This window comes from Furipterus horrens, unplaced genomic scaffold (assembly GCF_987537825.1).
Source record: "Furipterus horrens unplaced genomic scaffold, mFurHor1.1.pri manual_scaffold_4, whole genome shotgun sequence".
In the NCBI taxonomy this organism is placed as follows: Eukaryota; Metazoa; Chordata; class Mammalia; order Chiroptera; family Furipteridae; genus Furipterus; species Furipterus horrens.
In genome coordinates this window covers 148339960-148363851 of record NW_028327174.1, presented here as the reverse complement: position 1 = coordinate 148363851, position 23892 = coordinate 148339960, and the positions used below count along the sequence as shown (strand labels likewise).

The 23892-nt window shown below is 37.1% G+C and overlaps 1 protein-coding gene across 1 annotated transcript in view; it reads left to right on the top strand.

Moving 5' to 3' along the window:
• KDM4C (lysine demethylase 4C) overlaps positions 1-23892 on the top strand; it is a 439327-nt gene that overhangs the window by 243163 nt on the left and 172272 nt on the right. The window contains exons 13-15 of the mRNA XM_090274104.1: positions 4671-4852; positions 6409-6622; positions 8454-8530. Of these exons, the coding sequence (XP_090130230.1) occupies positions 4671-4852; positions 6409-6622; positions 8454-8530 (473 nt within the window). The remainder of the gene's footprint in view (positions 1-4670; positions 4853-6408; positions 6623-8453; positions 8531-23892) is intronic.

The following is a 23892-nucleotide window of genomic DNA, read 5'->3' as shown; positions in this document are numbered from 1 at the left end:
TGTCTGTAAGTCGCTGTTGCCCTCTGTTCCCACGCCGCAGCCGTCCACCGTTCCTGCACCGCCTGGGCGGGCACACGCAGAGCCTGAGCAAGTGCTCTGTGCTCCGGCCTGGCACTTCGGCCTGGCACCCACCTGGGCTGGCTAGGTACGACTACGCACAGTCTTCTGCGTGTCCAGTGGGCCCTCCCTGCGCCCGTTGGGGCACTGATCTTATGTCTGTTGGGGTGTGTCTGAGGGGCACCTGGACGCGCTGCCCTGCGCACCTGGGCCAGTGAATGAGGGCACTTCCCTATGCGTGCCAGTGCGACCCAAGGGGAGGGTTGGAGAGTGGGCAAGCGCACTTCTGCACCTGCACTCCTTAAGAATGTCCTATCACCCCCAAACTTTTCCCCCCTCTCCACAGTTCACAAGAGAAAAATACAAAGAAAAAACTACGTTTTCATTTGTATAGCAGCACGCTGTCTCCCGTCTTCCAGTGTCAATGCCACCTGGTCGAGTCCTGTCTCTGCCAGCGGGCAGAGATCCGCTTTCCTCCTGATTCCCCTCTGGGGAAGCCTGTGGTCGCCAAAAAGCCTTTGTGTCCTTCCAGCTGCAGCTCAGGCAGCCGCCCCAGTGAGGAATCCTGTTTCGTCCCTTTTTCTTCCGCTATCCTCACTAAACAGGTTGTTCCCAGATGGTTTTTCTCTAATCCAGCAGTGCCATGGCTCGACTCCTGCCAGTGTCCAGCTGCTCACTGAGATGATCTGTCTGCAATTAATCCAAACTACAGATGGGTCTTGGGAGCCTGAGAGCGCAGCCTCCCCTCACTCCTGCACCATCTTCCTCTCACAACCACAGTTTTTATTTTAATGTTCATAGTTTTGATCCTCTTTCTCCTAAGCAAGTTCCTTTAACATTTCATAAAATAGTGGTTTGGATCTGATGAACTCCTTCAGTTTTTCTTTGTCCTGGAAGTACTTTCTCTGACCTTCTATTGTGAATGACAGCTTTGCTGGATAGAGTAATCGTGATTGTAGGTTTTTGCTTTTCATTCCTTTGAATATATCTTGCCAGTCCCTTCTTGCCTGCAGAGTTTCTTTTGAGCAATCAGCTCATAGTCTTATTGGGATCTCTTTGTACATAATTCTCTTCTCTCTTGCTGCTTTTAAGATTCTTTATCTCTAATTTTTGACATTTTGATTATAATGTGTCTTGGTCTGGTTCGCTCTGGGTCCAGTTTTTTTTAAACTTTCTGTGCTTCCTGGACCTGTAAGTCTTATTTCCTTCCCCAAGTTAGGGAAGTTCTGCTTCATTATTTTTTCACATAATTTTTCAATTACTAGTTCTTTTTCTTCACCTTCTGGCAACCCTATGATTCGGATGTTGTCCTGCTTATAGCTGTCCCATAGGTTTCTGAGCCTCTCCTCATTTTCCTCACTTTTCGTTTCCTTTTTCTGCACTGATTGACTGTTTTTCCTTCCCTATGTTCCGATTGTTGATTTGATCCCTGGTTTTCTTGTCCTCACCACTAGTTTTGTATGTGTTTTTGTTCATTTCAGCAGGACTAGCCTTCATTCCTTCCCCATCTTGTTTGAGATCTGCTGTTAGATCTGTAAGCATTCTTATAACCAAAGCTCTGAGCCATGCCTCAGAAAGATTTCCTGTCTGCTGCTTCGTTAGATTAGATATTTGCTGGCTGGTCAGCTGCGTCACTGGGGTGTCTATCATGATTGATACCATCTTGACAGTTTTGTGTTTACCTTTGCTTCCTGGGCAGGGCTGTCACACCTTCTACGCTGTAGAGGGGCCAGAGCCCTGTGCACTCATCACTATTGGGCAACCCTTCTCACCACACTGTGGTATTTTGTGTGGGGCGGGGGTCCAAGATGGATTCTTGCCGTTAACTCTCCGCTGAAAGACTGGGAGCTTTTTCCTTCATCCCCGCCCCTTCTGGCCTTCACATTCCGAGGCTGTGGGGGGTCTGCCTTCCGCAGCATTGGAATTGCGAGTTGACAGGTCTGGTCTGCAGCCAGGGGTGCTCCCCAGGTGTTTCTCACCTCTTTTTAAATACAGGTGTCTGTGCTCATCGCCGTCCTGCTGCCATTGCCAGCACAGCTTGACCTCTTCGCCCCGGCTTCACCTCTCCTACTGGTCCAGACGAGCACCACTTCTTTATAACTTCATACTTTGGACTTCCGTGTAGCTTTATTTTTCTAGAACTTCTGGTTATGTCTGGTTTTCCGGTAGATGCATTCCTTCTTAGTTGTGGAGAGAGATGGAGCATGTCAGTCTAGACCTCCATCTTGGCCGGAAGTTCTCTGCCCATTTTTTAATTGCAGAGTGCATGTGTGTGTGTGCGTTGAGTTGTCTAAGTTCTTTATAAATTTGCAACCCCTTATCAGATGTATCTTTGACACTATCTTCTATTCAGTAGGTTTTCTTTTTGTTTTGTTGATTGTTTTCTTTGCTGTGCAAAAGCTTTTCAGTTTGATGTAGTCCTGCTTGTTTTTCCTTTTTTTTTTTTTTTTTCTTGTTACCCTTGCTGGCAGAGCTATACTAGAAAATCTTATTAAGAACAATGTTTAGTGCATAGTCTAGCTCGGAGATCATCTAAAGAGAAGACAAATGCTCTTGGGCCAGAGTACCACTGGATATTTGGATGACAACTATAGACCAGTGTTCTCTACCAGGTCAGTGTTGAGAGGGTTTGAGGACAAGCTCAGTTTGCATAGGCTATCCTAGGTCATGTCTTTCGTAGCCCTTGCTTTCTCACATCTCCTGCTCTCTGTCTGTTCTCAGGAATTATGCTTTTCCACTACTTCTTTTTCTTTATTTCTAGGCTTTTAGGAGTTAAATAGTATTTCCTTTATTCCTAAAAATATTTTGATGACTTTTCACATTAACTCATGACCAAGTAAAGGGATAAGGGCATTATCTCTCTTGTGTGTTTTAATGTTTTATAATAAAGCAAGTGATTTGATAAATTTATTGTGTGTCAATAAGTAGCAACAGCTACTCAAACTCAAGGATTTCTTTTTGTTTGGGTCCCATTTTTAGTACATATGTGGAAGATATTAGCCTATGGGTAAAGGATTTAATGTTGTTTCAAGTTCCTGGTTAACTTTTCACTCCCATCTTTTATTTGTCAAATCTTAGTTTTTTTGTTTATTTTTTAAAGTAATTTATTTATTTGTTTGCTTATTTATTTATTTTTAGAGGGGAAAGGAGAGAGAGAGGGAGAGAAACATCGCTGTGTGGTTGCCTCTCACTCGCACCCCCAACTGGGGACCTGACGTGCAACCTAGTCATGTGCCCTGACTGGGAATCGAACCAGAGACACTTGGGTTGCAGGCCGAAGCTCAATCCACTGAGCCACAGCAGCCAGGGCAAATCTTAGTTTTTATAGTAAATATTCTAATGTTGTTTTTTTTTTTGTAGGAAAACTGAGGTGGAAGCAATTTGTGTTTAGAGTCAGATTACTGCATCACAAATCCGTAATAGGCAGAGGTTCTCACCTTTTGTTTTCAGACCACTACCCTTGGCTGAGTACTAAGCATTTTCTATTGCAAATAATTAATAATAGTAATAGTAATAGTAATAATAATAATACCACTGCCAACAACAACATGGAAGGCAGGTACGTTCCTTTCGCTTGAGTTGGCATTTTACATCTTTTGAGTTACTTTTAGTCTCATTCAGCTTGTCTTATTTTTTTCATCCAAGCAAATCTGTTTTGACTTTTTCTAAAATAAGTATGTCAATAATTCAAGGGGTGGAACACTCTGGTTCACAAGAACACCCATACTTGGGAGTTGAGGACATTGTTCCACACTATTTTTTCATAAGTCTGTGACAGCTTCTGGTAAGGAATTTTAGAATGTGTCACAGCTGTGGTTGCTGTCACCTGCTCTGATATACTGTCCTCTGCTATTGGCATTAAGAATTCTTTTCTCTTAACTTGCTATGTCTTTCTGTATTTTTCTCCCTTCTATAAAATTTTCTAAAATGGTATTTTTTTTGAAGTATATTTTTGTCACTTACTTGTTAACAGATACACCTGCTTAAGAGATTTGAACCTCTAGGGACATTATATTGAACAAATAAGATTTGACATAGAGATTGTCTTTTATATCCATATAATGGCAGTATATTGCTTGGCACATGATAGATGCTCTGTAGATGTTATTCTGTCACGAATTCTTGAGCCTAAAAGTTAATTAAATAAAGTCCAATTAGTAAATTTTTACTGAACTATGTACTACGTTAGGTGAACAAATTAAAAATATTGGTAAGGCAGCTACTGGCCTAGTAAATCCCTCCATTAGCTGGAGATTATCTCAAGTGTATGAGCTATTGTACTACTATGGGAAGTGTTATGGTTGCAGTAGAAACATGAAAGTAGTGGAGTTGAAAGGAACAGTTTAGTTTTCCTGGCAGGCAAGGGGATGGTGTCAAAAGGTGGTGGTTGTCTGCCACCATATCTGATCTAGTCTTTGAAGATGAGGAGGGTGAAAAAAAAGAAACAAAAACACATTTTTTCCCCTTCTCTCAGAATCTATTTGAAAGATGCACTAGGTTTTCTGTCTAACATTAACATCACAGACACTTTGGAATGTTTGCTTCTTTTATAACCAGAATTGTTTTTTTCCTGGGTCCCATGCTCACTGTGTTTTCATGCCCTATCTCTTAAGAATTGCCTGAGGTTCCATCAATTGAGGAAGAAGTAGAAGAAACGGAATCTTGGGCAAAGCCTCTGGTCCACCTTTGGCAGACGAAGTCCCCAAACTTTGTGGCCGAACAAGAGTATAATGCAGCCATGGGCAGAATGGAGCCACACTGTGCCATCTGTGCTCTCCTCATGCCATACTACAAGGTAATGAGGGTGGAGGGGGTCATTGCCAAGGTTTCCTTTCATTGATGTACTTGCTGTTACTGTGAAAGCACAGGTGAATAATTGTAAGGTAAAGATGCACATGAAAAGGAAGACATTAATACTTATGTAGCTAATGGCCATCATAGAACTTATGATTGCTATTTGAGAGACATTTCTCTGACAGTACTTTATCATTTTTGAATAAATGGTTGTTTGTCGGCCTTGGTTTATTTCAGTTAAGGGGCAATTCCAACCTTTCTTTCTACTCCTCTCACCAAGAAACAGCTTAACAAAAGAGATCTTGTACCTAGTATGTATTTTATGCTTGAGAATAATATAGATGTCAGCTCTGTGACCACATTTTAAATGACTCTTTATCTTCCCACATGGAACATGCAAAAGACACAGCAGGATTCAATTCAAACTGAATTGTCCAGCTCACCCTCATCAGCCAGCTGTGAATGGTGCCAGCTATGCATCATGTTTTCAATAGCATTCCATATACTGATAACATTTTAGCTCACTGAGTGCAACATTCTCCAGCTCTAACATACAAAATGATTCTTAGGACTTTAGTAAAGGTGATGGAACTCCATGATCTATTTAAAGATATAATAAAGTATATTGATAGAACATTGTGTTCCGGATTATATTTTCACTAATTGAATTGAAGATATTTTATTCAAGATCACATCTTAGAGTTCCATGTAAAGTAAATGCTTTTCGGTTCAGATATTTCAGAGTATGTAAATCTGCGATATGCCACATTTTTAGACCTTGTAAACAGAGGAAGTAGGTTACATTACTCATCTTATAATGTGGCCCTATTGAGTGGCAACCATTTTTGTTTTCCTTTTAAGACATTAAATTTCTGTTTTCTCGGAAAAACTTAACTTTTTCTTGATTCTTATTTCTATATCATAATCTGTGTGTAATATTTCCTCAATAATTAAAAAATTCCCACTGAAATTGTAAGATTGAGGGGAATTTATTAGTATCATATCTCTGCAGACAATAAGATAGTTATTAAAGTTTCAAATAAACAATATTTTTTATATATTTTGATGAGATGACAATTTTTTTTGCATATTATATATTTTATTTAGTGACATTTACCAGATTTTTTTTGTCTTGATGTTTTTAAACTTTGTGAAGAGGCAGAAGCCTTCAAAAACCCTCTCAATACTTTTGCATGGATTTAAACTTGGGTGTTACTGGGTAAGATTCTTCAGTAAATGAAACCAGGTCTGTTAAGCTAGTGCAAATGAAGAAATGAAAAAAAAAAAAAAATCAACAAAACTGATGCATTCCATGGACTATTTATGTAAGAATGTAGTTACGGTAGCTCATCATTTTATCATACAAGCAGATGCACAGAATGGGAGCCTGAGGAGGAGCATTGGTAAAAAGGTAATGGTTGGGTCAGAAAGAACAAGAGGAAGAACAGAATTTGGACATTAGTGGTTGGAACAGCTGTTAATAGATTTAAGTGATCAGAACAAATGATGAATTCTTTTCCATGTTCTTCACTCATGTGGAAATACTGTGTTTTTCAGCCAGATAGCAGCAATGAAGAAAATGATTCTAGATGGCACACAAAATTAGATGAAGTGGTTGCTTCGGGAGGAAAGACTAAGCCCCTCATTCCAGAGATGTGTTTTATTTATAGTGAAGAAAATATAGAATATTCTCCACCTAATGCCTTCCTGGAAGAGGATGGAACAAGCCTTCTGATTTCCTGTGCAAAGTGTTGTGTACAGGTTCATGCAAGTAAATGAATCTCTGGTTTTTCAGTGCTTCGCAGTATTTATGTCTTACCTCTTTGTAACCTGTCAAAGCTATTGCATTGAACGTTTGGTATTCTTAATGGTTAGATCATTCTTACATTTCTTCTAATGAAAGTATGCGTAGGTATAATCATTCTTTTTTCTCCAGTTTTTATACTATGTCAGTGGAGAGCAGGTCTCTGTTTTTTGTTTTTTTGTTTGAGTTTTAGATGCAGGGTCCTTGTGGGGTTCCTTTTACATGCTTGAATTTTACTTACTTTAAGCTATAGTTTTAAAAAAGTTAATCTTAATCTCTGATATTGATTCATGATTATTTTTCTTTGTGGCTTTTTAAAGAGGAGCATTCATTTTTCTTCATTGGCAATTTTGGGAATTATTGGTAAATTTAGTTAATGAGTTAAATTTTTATCCTTTTTATGTATAGGGAGATCTCTTTTGCCTTTCATGGGAGAACAGTTATTACAGTTGTTTTCCCCCAGCACTAAGATGGCAAGGCTCCATATCTTGTCTTAATTTGGTATTTTTACATAATTGGATGCGTGGTAAATAGATTTTTTAAATTGATCTGCCATGTAAATCCTCTAAAATATGTAAAGGGGACCTTTATATATTACAACTCTGTTTGAAAGTATTTTAATATTATAGATCTTACTGAATCACATATTCTTTTAAAATACTTAGTAGAGCTTATCTCTGTCAGCATAGTCTGAATGGTTTATAGTATAGGTATTACCTTCTGTATATATCTCAGTGTAATACCAGTCTTACATTAGGTTTGAAATAACTTCACTGTCTGTCATTTATTTATTAATTAGATACTATTAGCTTCCCTAAAGAGTTTGAACATCTACTTGAAATATAATTATAGCAACCTTCTTACTGTATTTATATCAATTTAAAAAGTATTTACATCAATTTGTAACATACACAGACACACACACACACATTCACCATACATTATTTATGTATATCAGAGGCAAAGCACCATTTCACAAAAAATTAGGATTTTAATCTTGACTTCTGAATATATTAGCTATTGCAACTTAACCATAATATTTCGTAAACATGTGCTTGAACTAAACATTTTATGGTTTTGTTTAACTATGATAGACTTTTCTTTAGGTAATTACAGTTCTGTTATTTTCTCTTCTCATCGCCAACTATAAATGTTATATTAAAAATTACTCATTTAAATATGTGAAATTCTCTTATTTCAGAAAGTCAGAGTAACATGTTTATTGTTTCTGTATAATTGCTGCATGTGTTTGCGTCATCAGCTCTCTTCTGACATAGTCACTTCGAACCAGGCATGTACAGATAGACAAGTGGAACTGAACACATCCCTTTATCACTAAACATGAATTGTTCACCCTCAGTCCCTATCACTGAAAGTAAAGCTAGTTAAATATAATTTCAAATTATAGCAATTTAAAAATATTATGTCAAAGTTTAGTTGTTTTATTTCAAATCTTCTCCAAACCTTGCATCATGAATCACAACTTATTTTGGAATATTTTGCATGAGTAAAAGAGTAGACAAGAAAATTTAGAAATTTTATTATTGCACATAAAAGAATTATCAGTATTCTCAATGACAATTATTGTCATTGGTTACTATTAAGACCTATTCTCATATTTTGCTGGACTGATATCCTATTAGATATGAGGCATGAGAACCAAAACAAATCTTTGTTTTATTCTAAGAATCAAAATTGTATGGTAGTCAGTTGTTCTGATTTTATTTATCAAGTGCTAAGATGTGTAATGTCACAATGCCAAAGACCTAATTTGTTAATCCATATTATTATTTTATAGGTTGTTATGGTATCCCTTCTCATGAAATCTCTGAAGGATGGTTATGTGCCCGGTGCAAAAGAAATGCATGGACAGCAGTAAGTAGCTTATGCTACTATCTCTTAGATCCTCTTTTCACTCCTTTCACTGTGGACACATTTAAATCTAGTGGTAAGGTAAGATTGCACACATGCTTTTGTGTGCAATTCCACACTCACTATATTTCTAGTCTTCTCTTTCTGAATCATCCAATAATGTTGCCCTATATTTATTGTAGAAATAGTAAATTAATTTTTAGGTGTCACTCTTTATCTCTGGAACCTACAGAGACTGCCAGTTTATCAGAGCAGGTCCAAATATATTGTTCTATTTTGTGATTCTTGAAAATAAGTATTTGAAGTTAACAGCCAAGGTGGAGATCTTCTCTGAAGATACCATGCTTATTCATAACTTCTCAACTAGCATGAGAACTTCCCTCATTTATTTATTCATATATTCACATTTCAACACATTTTAGAGTTCTTTTATCTTGCTGTGAACTTGAGACAGACCCTTCAATAACAAATGAGTCCCCACTTGGGGGACTCAGATCCCTGTTCATTTAAATTGTTTTTCCTGGAGACCCTGTTGAAACTTTAGCTTATATCCAAGCATTGAGTCCTATTTCATTAATCAAGTATGTTACTCATTTTGCCATTTAATTATGTGCTACGTTAATTTTTCTTCAAAACTTCTCTTTCAAGAGGTATCAAAACATTCTAGAGGATGAGAACCTGTCAAATCTCAACACCATATTCCTCACTTATGATCATAGAGCAAATGCTCAGCTTGATGGTTTTGATTGTAATAGTAGCTATTGATTTCTACTGACAATGATTGCTAATGATGAATTAAATTTCCTTGCAACTAAATTTAAAAACCTGAAGGGCAGTATAAGGAAAATTCCTTGCACGATGAAAATTTGTCATGATTATGTATGTTTAGCTCTCAGTGTTGAAATAGACATATGGTGACTATAAATTAAAGATGCCCATGGAGATGTCTTTCTGAATTTTTTTTTTTTTTTTTTTTTTTTTTGCTGGCATTCACTTTGGCTAGTGAAGGGGAAGTGGGTGAAAATGTGGACACTTTTTTCTAGTTTGACTAATCTGATATGTTTGATGTTATAGGTTGTATCTCCAACTTAAAAAGTCTTTTCATTAGTGGGTCCAGAGAACATTTTGGTATTTCCTTTAATGTGATCATTATGTTAACAAAAACTAAGTAAATGTAGAGAATCTGTAAATCAGCCAGGAGTCCTGCTTTCAAAATGTGTTCAATTTTTGTTTACCATGCAGGTCCTATTCCCATTGTAGGAACCAAAGTAAAGCTTGTAGAATCAGTTTGACCAGGGATGTCTTCTCATTTACCCTCAGGTATAGTCTTAGAGCTATGTTATTCCAGTTCACCAAGGCATGAAGAGTTTTCTGTTCCATCCATGGTTACTGCTTGGCTCCTGTGCTCACCCACCGAGCAGTTTTGTTATTCATCAAAGGTATCATTGTTCTTTGCATGGCAGAGCCAGGGCCAGACCTAGGCCACTCACCCTGATTCTAAGTCTGCTTCATATTAATTAAACTGTTTTACTTAAGCATGTCTTAAAAAGGAAATGCTTAGATTAATCACTCTTTGGAATTTATTTAAAACATCTTTCTATTAATCTTAACTCCTGCACCCTCAGGATATACAATAAATCTTTATATTTTAATATTGATGCCATGTAAATATTGCAACTTGCAATAGACATGGAGCTCTTGAATAGAACTTTACAATGATCTTTTAGACTCACATAATTTCGTATTTCTAAGTGGAAATAATGCAGATTCACAGTAAACCAATTATTTTTTTATATTGAACCATTTTGAGTGAACTTTGTCTATGATACTTTATTTAAAATTTTTCTCTCCTGAGAAATAATTTGATTTGCAGTTCAGGCACTGCAGAGAAGTAACTGGTAATATTAATATCTTGTCTTTAACACCCTTGTTTAGTGTGATAGTAAGTGTTGGAATATTAATTTTTACTAAACACTTGAGTATGATTCTTTGGATTTTGTAGCTGGAATGATTGCATTTAAAGTATCCTAGACCTGACTTCCAAAGGGTCCTAATATTTGAGAGGGGGGGGGATAGTTAATTTTTACGAACCAGGGGTATGGACTTGGGGGGGATTGCTGGGGGAGGGGGGTGCTGGGTGGAGGGGAACAAGGGGGAGAAAATTGGAACTGTTGTAACAATATAATCAATAAAAAACATTAAAAAAAAAAAAAAAGAATCAATCTCACATTGTGAGTTTGAGGTGCCAGGGGAGTCCTAGATCTTCTTTGAAATGGAGGCTTTAAAGGAGCTAATGGAACTCTTAACAGTGTTCGGAGGTTAGATGATATTTCTCTTTTTTTTTTCCTTAAAGATTTTATTTATTTATTTTTAGAGAGAAAGGAAGGGAGGGAGAAAGAGAGGGAGAGACACATCAATGTGTGCTTGCCTCTCACATGCCCCCAACTGGGGACCTGGCCTACAACCCAAGCATGTGCCCTGACCGGGAACTGAACCAGCAACCCTTTGGTTCACAGGTCAGCACTCAATCCACTGAGCCACACCAGCCAGGGCTAGATAATATTTCATTGCTGGCATGCACTTCACTAACTCTAATTGCTAATCATTTCCTGGGATTTTCTTTTTAAACATACTTTGTGAATATAAGACTTATTCATCATGAATGTAAAATACTCTAATAACATGTTTTGCTTGAGTTATACATTTATGCAACAAATGTGACTGTTCTAGTTAATTCTGTTCTCTTTTGTGGTGAGTGCTTTGAAAATCTTGAGGGTAAGAAAGAGGAACCCTGAAACGTGTTCATTCTCATAAAGTACATGTTAGAATTGTATGTGGTGGTTCTTTTTTTAAATATTCTTTTAAAAAAGTGTTCATTGATGGAGCAATGAATAAAGAAAATGTAGTGTGTATATATACAATGCAATATTCTATTGAGCCATAAAAAAGAATGAAATCCTGTCATTTGTCACAGCGTGGATGAAACTTGAGGACATTATACTAAGTGGAATAAGTCGGACAAAGATAAACACTTTTGCTTTCACTTCTATGTGTAATCATTTAAAAAAAGTGGAGCTCATAGAAACAGGATAGATAGGTGATTGCCAGATGTAGCGGGAGTGATGAAAATGTGTAAATGTGTTCAAAGGGTACAAACTGCCAGATACAAGATGAATACGTTCTGGGGATTTAATTTACAACACAGTGAGTGTAATTAACAATCCTGTATTGTATATTTGAATGTTGCTAAGAGAGTAAATCTTTAAAATTCTCATTGCACACACATACAAAGAGGTAACTGTGAAGTGATGGATGTGTTAACTAATTTTATTTTGGTAATTGTTTCTCAATATATACGTATATCAAACCATCACATTGTGTACCTTAAACTTACACAATATTATATGTCAGTTATTTTTCAATGAAGTTGGAAAAGTGAGAGACTATAATAGTAACTATATCATAGAGATAGGCATCAATAATTTAAATTTTGGAAGCAAGGGCATCTTAGGGATTATTTTACCCAATCCCAGGCAATAACCAAGTAAATTCATGTATTAGATATGCCAGTGTCATCCTGGGCAAGTTAGCCGAGGACGTATAAAAGGCTAGAATCAATGCTTACAAACCAGCTGTCTTTATTTACCAGTTCAAAAGAGTGGGTGGGCATCACTTTGGTCCCTGATAGTTTCTAAGTAACTGCAGTCAAGAATTTTGTCTCATTTATCTCTGTAACTCCTTACACCTGGTGCATAGTATTGTCTCATTCTGAACTGGTAGAGTATAAATACGAAGGTTGCATTCATGGTGATATGACCTTCAGTTTTTGCAGCATGTCTAAAGTTTTGGTTTAGTGCTTTCTGTTTCACTTTGCTACAATTTCTTTACTTTATCCATTCATATCAATTACAACAAAACGTTGAGAAGCTCTGTCGCAACTTCATGTGTTGTAATCCTACAAATTTAGGATTACACCCTAACTTGGATTCTGGTCTCTCGGGTGTATGCCCAAATTCAAGTGAAATGAAATGAAACAGTCCAAGGCCCCTCTTCCCCAAATATCTATCCTGAGATTCGGGTTGTATTATCATCCTAACTAAATATCATTTATTTGTGCCTATTTGTCCTATTTCAGTACTGCTGAGATAACTCTGAAGCTATGTTTAAGTTTATGGTTTATTATAATCCAGCTTTATTATATTATTTTATTTTTAGCTGTGTTTGTTTTCATCACTTTTGTGACTGTATAATTTATTTTGGAGCAGTTTTTAATCCTTCATTATAGTATCACTTCTGAGCACATTTCAAACATTACCAAGTTCTGTTTTTAGGTGTAGAATGTCAATATTCTGACTCTAGCTTATGTACCTCATTAATTTGATTTTTAATGGGGATCAAATCACTTTTGACCTAAATTACTATAGTTTGTGTCTAATCTGTTTATTGATTTACATGGTTAAATGACTATAAGTTACTACTATTTAAAATATAATGCTAATATTTTCACTATAAAAATACAGAATTTATATTGCTTTCTTCCAGGTTTTCCCCCACCATTTTCTTTTTTATCTCTACATTCAAAATCTTTTGTTTGAGTCTAGGTGTTGCTGTGAAATACCCAAACACCATTTTAGGGCTCTACTTTTAATTATGAAAGATGTTAGTTAAATGTCTGAAATAAGCTGGTAACCTAAATACTCCTAATAATTAATAACTCTAGTGCTTAATACTATGTAGAGTATTAAGAGGTAGTATGCTATTAAAAAATAGGAGGATTTTCTATAATATCATCTGAAGAATTTATGATATAGAATTCTAAAGAGTAAATATATTTAAACCAGTTTAAAAGGTTAAAAAAGAATATTGATATGATTTTATTTCTTAAAAATTTAGGGATAATGTATCTCTTTGGTAGTAGTTTCTTTCCAGGTAATTTGGTTTTTTCTTTTGGGGCCTTTAGGATGCGGGGAGATGGCTGTGAGGTTTATTTTTAGTACTATAAATGACAGTGAAATCTGAATGTACAGATTGCTTACTTATCATAGAAAGTAACATCATACTTAGATTTATGACTTTGACACATCATGTACATGGCAGCATTAAGCCTGTGCTGTAGTTTTTCCTTGTCAGTGTGAAAAATTCCAAATAAAGTATCATTTGTGCTTTGTCTTACCAGGGAGCTTTTTTATTACCTTAAATAATTCTTGGGCATTAGGCACGGCAAATGCAGTAGCTCACATACATGTAATCTAAACAAAATCTAAATTAAAGGAAGAAGCAAAGTAATGCAAAGGTTTGACCGGAGATGCATATCTAAAATTTCTTTTAGTCCTAAAATCTTATGATTATGTGTTGCTTTATATTTCCATGTTTCTTTAATTTTCCTTAAGAACTGGGGACCCTCAAGGATACTAAATTTATTTCTGTGTTTCTTAACCTAGTCAGAGATGATAAATAACAGAAAAGTATAGGAATAGAAGTGACACTGGTAATTATTGGTAAGATCAATGCACTTTTTATGAGCTAAAGGAAACTTTCATTGTTTTTTGTTTTTATTTATTTATTTTTATTTTTTTTTGATCATTGGTAATTACTCTTTCCCCCCCCAGCTTTTCTTTATTGATTATAATGTTACAATAGTTCCAATTTTCACCCCTTTACTCCCCTCCACCCAGCATCTCCCTCCCCCAGCAACCCCCCCCCCCCAAGTCCATACCCATGGTTCGTAAAAAATAACTATCCCTCCCTCTCAGATATTAAGACCCTTTGTAATCTTGTAAAGGACAATGGGCGAAGGTCTCAAGCTCCTCTAGCTGCTTCAAGCTGGACATGGTCGTCGTCCTACCTACCCTTGGGTCCAGAAATCCCTAATAATAGTGGGGGTGTGGAGGGGAGGGTGGCCTTCCCACATGGGGAAGGATCGTGCAGACTCCAGGTCAGTTGGCTGTCTCCGGTCAACGGCGTGCTTGGTTTAACAGGCTGGCGTCCTTGTTGTGTTCTGGGGGCAACAGATTTGGCGAAAAGGGTTAAGAGACATCATTCAATCCATAACTACTAGATGACAAAAGGCAGGGATTAATTTTTCAATGTTCCATATTAGGAAAAAAAAAGAAAAAAAAAAAAAAAAAAAGGGCTTCTTTGGAGGAAGGTGTGCTAGGCACATCTCGCCTGTCCAAAACCCTTTTGCCCATTATACTTAGTTTGGGCTGAGGGAAATAGTTTGTTTCCCCCCTCTCAGACCTCTGGGCCCTTTCTGTCCAAGCCATTAGGATAGAAAAGAGAAACCAGTTTTAAAGTGAAGCCCACAGACCACTCCATTCTTCACCAACCCAGCCATTTAGTTCAGCCAAACCGTTGAGTCTCAGGAGGCAGCGCTGCAGAGAGGATTAAGTGAGGCTTATGCATACAGACAATCACTCAGATAATGCAGTCATAGGCTTATGCCCTTTGAAAACAGAAAACACATGTTAATTTATGTAACATAACCAACAAACAAGTCTCTAAATCTGTAAGACTGTCTTACTGGGAAGACATCCAGTTGTAAGGCACTTGACACATCGCTTCTCGGCCTTTTGGCTAAGATCAAGTGTAAGGCACTTGACATTCTACTTGCCTGCAACTTGAATCTCTTTGGTGATATCACAGACATGGTTTAATTTTCAAGTGAAACCATATTTTAAATGAGAAGAAACTTTTAAGACAGTTAGCTGACCTACTTTACAGTCTACTACTGATCATTGTGATTTTCCTTGAATAATGATTTTTCTCCGTAAGATTACCCTCCTTGTCTTTAAAGGGACTACATTAAGTCCATTTTTAATTTATCCTGTTCATTTGCATAAACATAACAAGAGCAGCAAATGATCACTTATGAACTTTAGTTCTGCTTTGCTGGAACTTACCCAAGGAACATTTAGGGTGACCCTCAGTCTGCTCTTTAGGGCACAGAAGCTGGGCCACATACCTGGCATTCATCCTTGCCTGTACACACCTGTCCTTTCCAAGTCTTTCTGGTTTTCCATTGTGCCTTAAGGTCCCTTCTAGCCATCTTTCAGGAAAACAACCTTCGTTCCTTCCCTGGAGAGATTGCTGTGGACTGCACAACCAACCATGGTAGCAGGCCTTTTATCTCACGGGCTTTTATTACCTTTGAAAGTCATTCCCAGTTCCTCAGGGCTTTTTGGTAACAACTTGAGCCCAAGTATGTCTCCTTTAGGCTTGACATTCCACTCAAAGACTTGGTCAAAAAAAAAAAAAGAACCTCTATTAACAACTGGTCTTATTAGGTCTATGCAAAGAAACTTAAGTCATTACTTACTTGTTTAGAATGCCAAACTCTGGAGAGATCAAATAGGGAGAAAAATATACAACGTGAAGGAAAATCTTTGACCTAATATTCACTGAACTGGCATTTCCATTCTTCATATTTTCATTTTTCCCCCACTAAAAAAAAATTTTTGTTTGTTTTTCCATTACAGTTGTCTCACTTTTTTCCCCCTCTTGCTTCCCCGTACCCTGTCCCTCCCTTCCCCCACATTCAGTCCCTACTCAGTTGCCCATGTCCGTGGGTCATTTATACATGTTCTTTGACTTGACCCTTCCCCTTCTTACCCCCTTCTCTCCCTCCCACCTCCCCCCTTGTTACTGTTAGTCTACTTCTTGTTTACATAGCTCTGGTTCAATTTTGCTCATTTGTTTGTGTTGTTCATTAGTTTCCTGTAATAGGTGACAGCATAAGGTATTTTTCTTCATTGCCTGGGTTATTTCACTAAGCATTATTCTCTCTAGTTCCATCCATGTTGTTGCAAATGGTAGAAGTTCCTTCTTTCTTTCTGCTACATAGTACTCCATTGTGTAAATGTACCACAGTTTTTTGATCCACTCATCTACAGATGGGCATTTAGGTTGTTTCCAGCACTTGGCTATTGTAAATAGTGCTGCTATGAACATTGGAGTGCATAGGTTCTTTTGAATTGGTGTTTCAGGATTTTTCGGATATAATCCTAGCAATGGAATTGCTGGTTCAAAAGGCAGTTCCATTTTTAGTTTTTTGAGGAAATTCCAAACTGTTTTCCATAGTGGCTGCACCAGTCTGCATTCCCACCAGCAATGCACCAGGGTTCCCATTTCTCCGCATCCTCTTCAGCACACGTTGTTTGTTGATTTGTTGATTATGGCCATTCTGACTGGTGTAAAGTGGTATCTCATTGTGGTTTTTATTTGCATCTCTCTGATGGCTAGTGATGTTGAGCATACTTTCATATGTCTATGGGCCCTCTGTATGTCTTCTTTGGAGAAGTGTTTGTTCAGGTCCTTTGCCCATTTTTTAATTGGGTTGTCTGTCTTCTTGGTGTTGAGTCGTATGAGTTCTTTATATATTTTGGAGATCAATCCCTTATCTGAGATGCCATTGGCGAATATATTTTCCCATATGGTTGGTTTTCTTTTCATCTTGCTGATGTTTTCTTTAGCTGAGCAGAAACTTTTTAGTTTGATGTAGTCCTATTTGTTTATTCTTTCCTTTATTTCCCTTGCCTTAGGAGATATATCAGTGAAAAAGTTGCTACGTGGGATATCTGAAATTTTCCTGCCTATTTTTTCCTCTAGGACTTTTATGGTGTCACGGCTTACATTTAAGTCTTTGATCCATTTTGAGTTTATTCTGGTGTATGGTGTAAGTTGGTGGTCTAGTTTCTTTTTTTTGCATGTCCCTGTCCAGTTCTCCCAACACCATTTGTTGAAGAGGCTCTTTTCACTCCATTTGATGTTCTTTCCCCCTTTGTCAAATATTAGTTGACCATATGAACCTGGGTTTATTTCTGGGCTCTCTATTCTGTTCCATTGATCTATATGTCTGTTTTTATGCCAGTACCAGACTGTTTTGATTACCGTGGCCTTGTAGTATAGTTTGATATCAGGTATTGTGATTCCTCCTACTGTGTTCTTCCTCAAAATTGCTGTGGCTATTTGGGCTCTTTTTTGATTCCATATAAATTTTTGAAGTATTTGTTTTAGGTCTGTGAAATATGTTGCTGGTATTTTAATAGGGATTGCATTAAATCTATAAATTGCTTTGGGTAGTATGGACATTTTAATGATGTTGATTCTTCCCATCCATGAGCATGGTATATACTTCCATTTATTTGTATCTTCTTTAATTTCTTTCTTCAGTGTTTTGTAGTTTTCTGAGTACAGGTCTTTTACCTCCTTGGTTAAGTTTATTCCTAGGTATTTTATTTTTCTTGTTGCTATGGTAAATGAATTTTTCTTTCAGTTTCTATCTCTGAGTTTTTGTTGTTGGTGTATAAAAATGCCTTTGATTTCTTAATATTGACTTTGTATCCTGCTATTTTGCCGAATTCACTTATTAGGTCGAGTAGTTTTTTTGTGGAGTCTATAGGGTTTTCTATGTACACTATCATGTCATCTGCAAATAATGACAGTTTTACTTCCTCTTTTCCAATTTGGATGCCTTTTATTTCTCTTTCTTGTCTGATTTCGGTGGCTAGAACTTCCAGGACTATGTGGAATAGGAGTGGAGAGAGCAGACATCCTTGTCTTGTTCCTGATCTCAGAGGGAATGGTCTCAGTTTTTGCCCATTGAGTATGATGTTGGCTTCAGGTTTCTCATATATGGCCTTTATTATGTTGAGGTATGCTCCCTCTATTCCCATTTTGCTGAGAGTTTTTATCATAAATGGGTGTTGTACTTTATCAAATGCTTTTTCTGCATCTATTGATATTATCATGTGGTTTTTGTCTTTCATTTTGTTTATGTGGTGTATTACATTTATTGATTTGTGAATATTAAACCATCCTTGCATCCCTGGGATGAATCCTACTTGATCGTGGTGTATGATCTTTCTAATGTGTTGCTGGATCCGGTTTGCCAATATTTTGTTGAGGATTTTAGCATCTATGTTCATCAGCGATATTGGCCTATAGTTTTCTTTTTTTGTTGTGTCTTGACCTGGTTTTGGAATTAGGGTTATACTGGTTTCATAGAATGATTTTGGCAGTCTTCCCTCTTCTTGTATCTTTTGGAATAGTTTGAGGAGGATAGGAGTTAGTTCTTTCCTGAATGTTTTGTAGAATTCACTTGTGAAGCCATCCGGTCCAGGGCTTTTGTGTGCCGGGAGATTTTTGATTACTGCTTCAATTTCACTAGCTGTTATTGGTCTATTCAGACTTTCTGCTTCTTCTTGATTCAGTTTGGGAAGACTGTAGGTTTCCAGGAATTTGTCCATTTCCTCTAGGTTGTCAAATTTCTTCCCATACAGTTGTTCGTAATAATTTCTTATAATCCTTTGTATTTCTCTGATATCAGTTGTGATTTCTCCTCTTTCATTTCTGATTTTATTTATTTGGGTCCTCTCTATTTTTTTCTTGATGAGTCTGGTTAAAGGCTTGTCAATTTAGTTTATCTTTTCAAAAAACCAGCTCCTACTTTTGTTGATCTTTTGAATTGTTAGTTTAGTCTCTATGTCATTTAATTCTGCCCTGATCTTGATGATTTCCTTTCTTCTACTTGATCTGGGATTTGCTTGTTGTTCTTCCTCTAGTTCTTGTAGCTGTAGGGTTAAATTTTTTATTAGAGATTCTTCTAGCTTTTTTAGGTAGGCCTGTATTGCTATGAACTTTCCTCTCAGGACTGCTTTCGCTGTATCCCATAGGTTTTGGGTTGTTGTGTGTTCATTATCATTAGTTTCCAGAAACTTTTTGATTTCTTCCTTGATGTCATTGTTAACCCATTCATTATTTAATAGCATGTTATGCATGTTATTCATTCTCCATGAGTTTGAATGTTTTTGAGTTTTTTTCTTGAGGTTGATTTCCAATTTTAAGCCATTGTGATCTCAGAAGATGCTTGATATAATTTCAATTTTCTTGAATTTGTTAAGGCTTGTTTTGTGTCCTACCATGTGGTCTATCTTTGAAAATGTTCCATGTGTACTTGAGAAGTATGTATATTTTGCTTCTTTGGGGTGAAAACTTCTATATATATCGACTAAGTCCATTTGATCTAGAGTGTTGTTCAGTGCCTCAATATCTTTGGTGTTTCTTTGCTTCGAAGATCTGTCCATTGTTGACAATGGGGTGTTAAAGTCACCTACTATGAGTGTGTTGCTGTCTATATCTTTCTTGGAGTCTTTCAAAATTTTCCTTATATATTTGGGTGCTCCTAAGTTGGGTGCATATATATTTATAAGGGTTATATCTTCTTGATGGATTTTTCCCTTAAGTATTATGAAATGCCCTTTTTTGTCTCTTTTTATAGACTTTGCTGTGAAATCTGTTTTGTCTGATATAAGTATTTCTACCCCAGCTTTTTTTTCATGTCCATTTGCTTGAAATAGTTTTTTCCATCCCTTTACTTTCAGTCTGTGTAGATCTTTTGTTCTAAGGTGGGTCTCTTGTAGACAGCATATATGTGGGTCATTCTTTCTAATCCATTCAGCTACCCTATGTCTTTTAATTGGAGCGTTTAATCCATTTACATTTAAGGTTATTACCGATAAGTACTTATTCATTGTCATTTTTCCCCTTTGTACTCGTGTTCTTCTCTGTCTCTCTCTGTTTCTTTATCTTCTTAGAGGAGACCCTTTAGCATCTCTTGCATTGCTGGTTTGGTGGAGATGTATTCTTTTAGCCTTCTTTTGTCTTGGAAGCTCCTTATTTCACCCCCCATTTTGAATGAGAGCTTTGCTGGGTATAGTATTCTAGATTGTAGGCCTTTGTTTTTCATTGCTTGGAATATTTTTTGCCATTCCCTTCTGGCTTGTAGTGTTTCTGCTCAGAAATCTGATGATAGCCTTATTGGAGCTCCCTGGTATGTTATTACTTGTTTCTCTCTTGCTGCTTTTAGGATTCTCTCTTTGTCTTTGATTGTTGCCATTTTAATTATGATGTGTCTTGAGGTGGGCCTGTTGGGGTTCAACTTCATTGGGACCCTCTGTGCTTCCTGGACTTGCGTGACTCTTTCTCTCCTCATATTAGGGAAGTTTTCTGTCATTAGGTTTTCTAAGAGGTTTTCTATCCCTTGCTCTTCTTCTTCTCCTTCTGGAATTCCTATGATACGGATATTATTAAGTTTCATGTTGTCCTACAGCTGTCTTAGAACCTCTTCAGTCTTGTTCAGTCTTTTTTCATTTTGTTGCATTGTCTGGGAGTTTTTGTGTACATTGTCCTCCAGCTCGCTGATCCTATCTTCTGCTTCCTCTAGCCTGCTTTTAATTCCTTCTACTGTGTTCTTCAATTCAGAGATCGTATTCTTCATTTCCTCCTGGCTCCTATTGATAGCTTCTATGTCCTTTTTCATGCTCGTGTAATTCTCTGTGAGTTCCTTGTAGTTTTTCTGGAGTTCCTTGTAGTTTCCCTGGAGTTCTTTGTAGTTTCCGCTGAGCTCATTCAGCTTCTCCATAATCCATGTTTTGAATTCCATATCTGATAGTTCGCTCCCCTCTATTTCATTTAGCACTCTTTCTGGGGATTCTACCTTTCCTTTTGATGGGAGGTTGTTTCTCTGTCTCCCCATTTTTGTGACTCCTGTTTTTTGTTGGTGCTTCTTAGAATGATCTTCACTTCCTGGATCTGCCTCTGGTGGCGTCAGATCATGTACCAGTTTGGCCCTAGGCAGCCTGTTGGAGACTTCCAGGGATCTACTGCTGTTGTCTGTCTCCTTTAATTGTTAATCTATTCAATCTGTGACTAGCTGTCAGGCTTAAGGACCGTGGGTGTGGCAGCTTAATTCCTGTAGGCAGGGCTTTTGCTTCCCCTCAGGCTGACGCCACTTGGCCGGGAAAGGTCTGCCTGCAGTGTGAGGATGAGTCAGCACTGGGACCTGGTCGGCTGCTTCCCCAGCTCTCCCCTCAAAGCCACCATGCCAAACTCTCCCCAAGTGTCTCCAGTCCTCTCTGCCTTCCCTCTGCTTGAGCCCAGGGTAAGTGGGGGCCAAAATATTTTCGTATGTGATCCGCTTAACATTCTTTTTCTCCAGCTGTTTCTCTCCGGCTAGCAAGAAATCCTGTGGCTTTTCGCTTTTCACAGCTGATACTATTTTACTTTCCACTCTGTTGCTGTAGGCTGGGAAGCTCAGCTGGGAGTTTATACCCTGCCCTTCTCAGGGGGAACCCCTGGCTGCTGAGCTGTTTCTCAGTCCCTTCAGCTGCCACCCGTGTGAGCCCAGCCAGCCCTTCCGCGTCTCCGCACTCCCTACCGGTCACGTTGTGATGTAGTGGCCTTTTCTGTCTCTCCGTGGTTATAAGACTTCTTTCCAGCTAGTGTTCGGTTGGTTATTCCAGATGATTTCTCTAAAATTAAGTTGTAAATCCAGACTGGTCCTGGGAGGAGGTTAGCGTAGCTTCCACTTACTCCTCCGCCATCTTGGATCTCTGTTTTTTGTTTTTAATAACAATGATTTTGGGACCTTACTATAACTTTGTCTACCTGCTGTTTGGGAATTCATAGCAATTAGGCATTATCTTCAGAATTCCTTTTTATTTCAATATATCCCATTCCACTTACTTCAGGAGAATTTGTTTGAATATTTTCATTTGAAAGTAATACAGTGTAAAAAAAACCAACTATATATCATAATCTTGGATGGATATTGCCATGCTATGAAAAAGTAAATTTTGTAACGAAAAATTAAAAAAACACTATGGGCTAGAATTTTCATTTTGTATAATGAAATGCAGAAAGTAGGTAAGTACACAAATTTTTTTTCTATTGAAATATAACATTTAATGTACTTTGTAGAATAATAAACTTGTATATGTATAACAAAGATAACATTTTAGGTTTTTTTTTTCCCCCAAAATGGTTTTAAGAAATCAAAGCCCAGGCATGAAATTGGTTTTCACCTCAGCTGTGCATTTTTTCACTGTGCTCTTTATTTTGCTTGTTTGTTTTTTAAAAAATGAGTAACAATTAGGTATAAACAAGCTATTCTTTAATGATCATTTGGAATTAGCATTTTCTTTTCTCTTAGAGTGGAATATGCAATTGCAATGATTAAAAACAAACGTTTTGTTGTTTATTATTGTTTTTTTATTGCTTGATTATAAATCAGTGGCATCTATAGATTTTGGAATATTTGCAGTTCATGCCCCCAAAGGCTGCACATATCTATTTTATTTGGCTTTTGAAAGAAAATGAAGTATTTTCTTTGCATAAATCATAGCCACAAAGTTATAAGGTAACCAAGGTAGTGATTTTTATAAAACCCACCTCCACGATGTTACTAGTTTGTGGGCTAAGTCATTTGTTGGGACATATCTGAACTTCTGATCTTTGGAGTGTACCTTAGTCTTAACACTCATTTTTTTTTCTTCCTTTTTTAATAATTACCATTTACCTTCAGTATTATTTTGTATTAGTTTCAGGTGTACAGCACAGTGGTCAGACAATAATACACTTCATTAATACTCAATTCTTCAGTCTCAGGTAAATATGGAAAGCTGATAACTGTTGACATCTTTGGGAACTGTGAAGCCCTAATAACCCCTGGTCTTTTATGTAGAGTCTTTGACATCCACATTGCATTGGTCTTTATGTAGAGTCTTTGACACTCACATTGCATTGAGGCTGGGTTTTATAAGCGGTGAATCTGATGTGAGGCAACCCTAACCACACTGTTAAATCCTTAGATATGGCTTTCTCTGCTCTCTCTCAACTAGGAGTTCTCTTAGGGAGATTATTAAAGGAAATTTGTGTGGTTGAGGATCATATTACTTTTATTTTATAACACAACCTTTGTATCTCCTCTCCAACTCCCTAAATAAAAATAGCAGTTATTGCCATGATAATAGATATTGGGAATTGCCAATCATTTGGCTCTAAGAAGTCTTGTTTTTAAAAAAGTAAGGTTTCACTTGTTAACTTTTGACCTACAAATTCAGAATAATTACTGATTTAAATATAAACTAGTATAAGAAACAAGGTTAGAATTTTTCTAGTTTCCATAAAATTAAATACTGACAAAGACTAAAGAGTTCTTTATCTCAGAAATCTCATTTTACAGATAATGAACCAGGGGTTTGAGAGAGTTAACTCCTTTGCTTAGGATCACCCACTCTGGTAACAGAGCCTGGATTCATGGCAATACTCAGGCCTCCAGATTCTCAGGCTCAGCCTCTTTTATTTCTTGCAGTTACTTATTTTTAGAATGAGAAGAAGGCTAAACAACTTGTCTAATTCTGAACCATATTTTTGATGATTTTGTTCAGTTTATATTGAGAATAAAACCAGTACTAATTTCTAGTGTAATTGGTTATCTACTTAATATGGAATAATTAGTGTTACTGAGTGGTTGAGTAGAGAAATTTCTTTACCCTTTCATATTTACTTTAGTTTCTGCCTGGAGG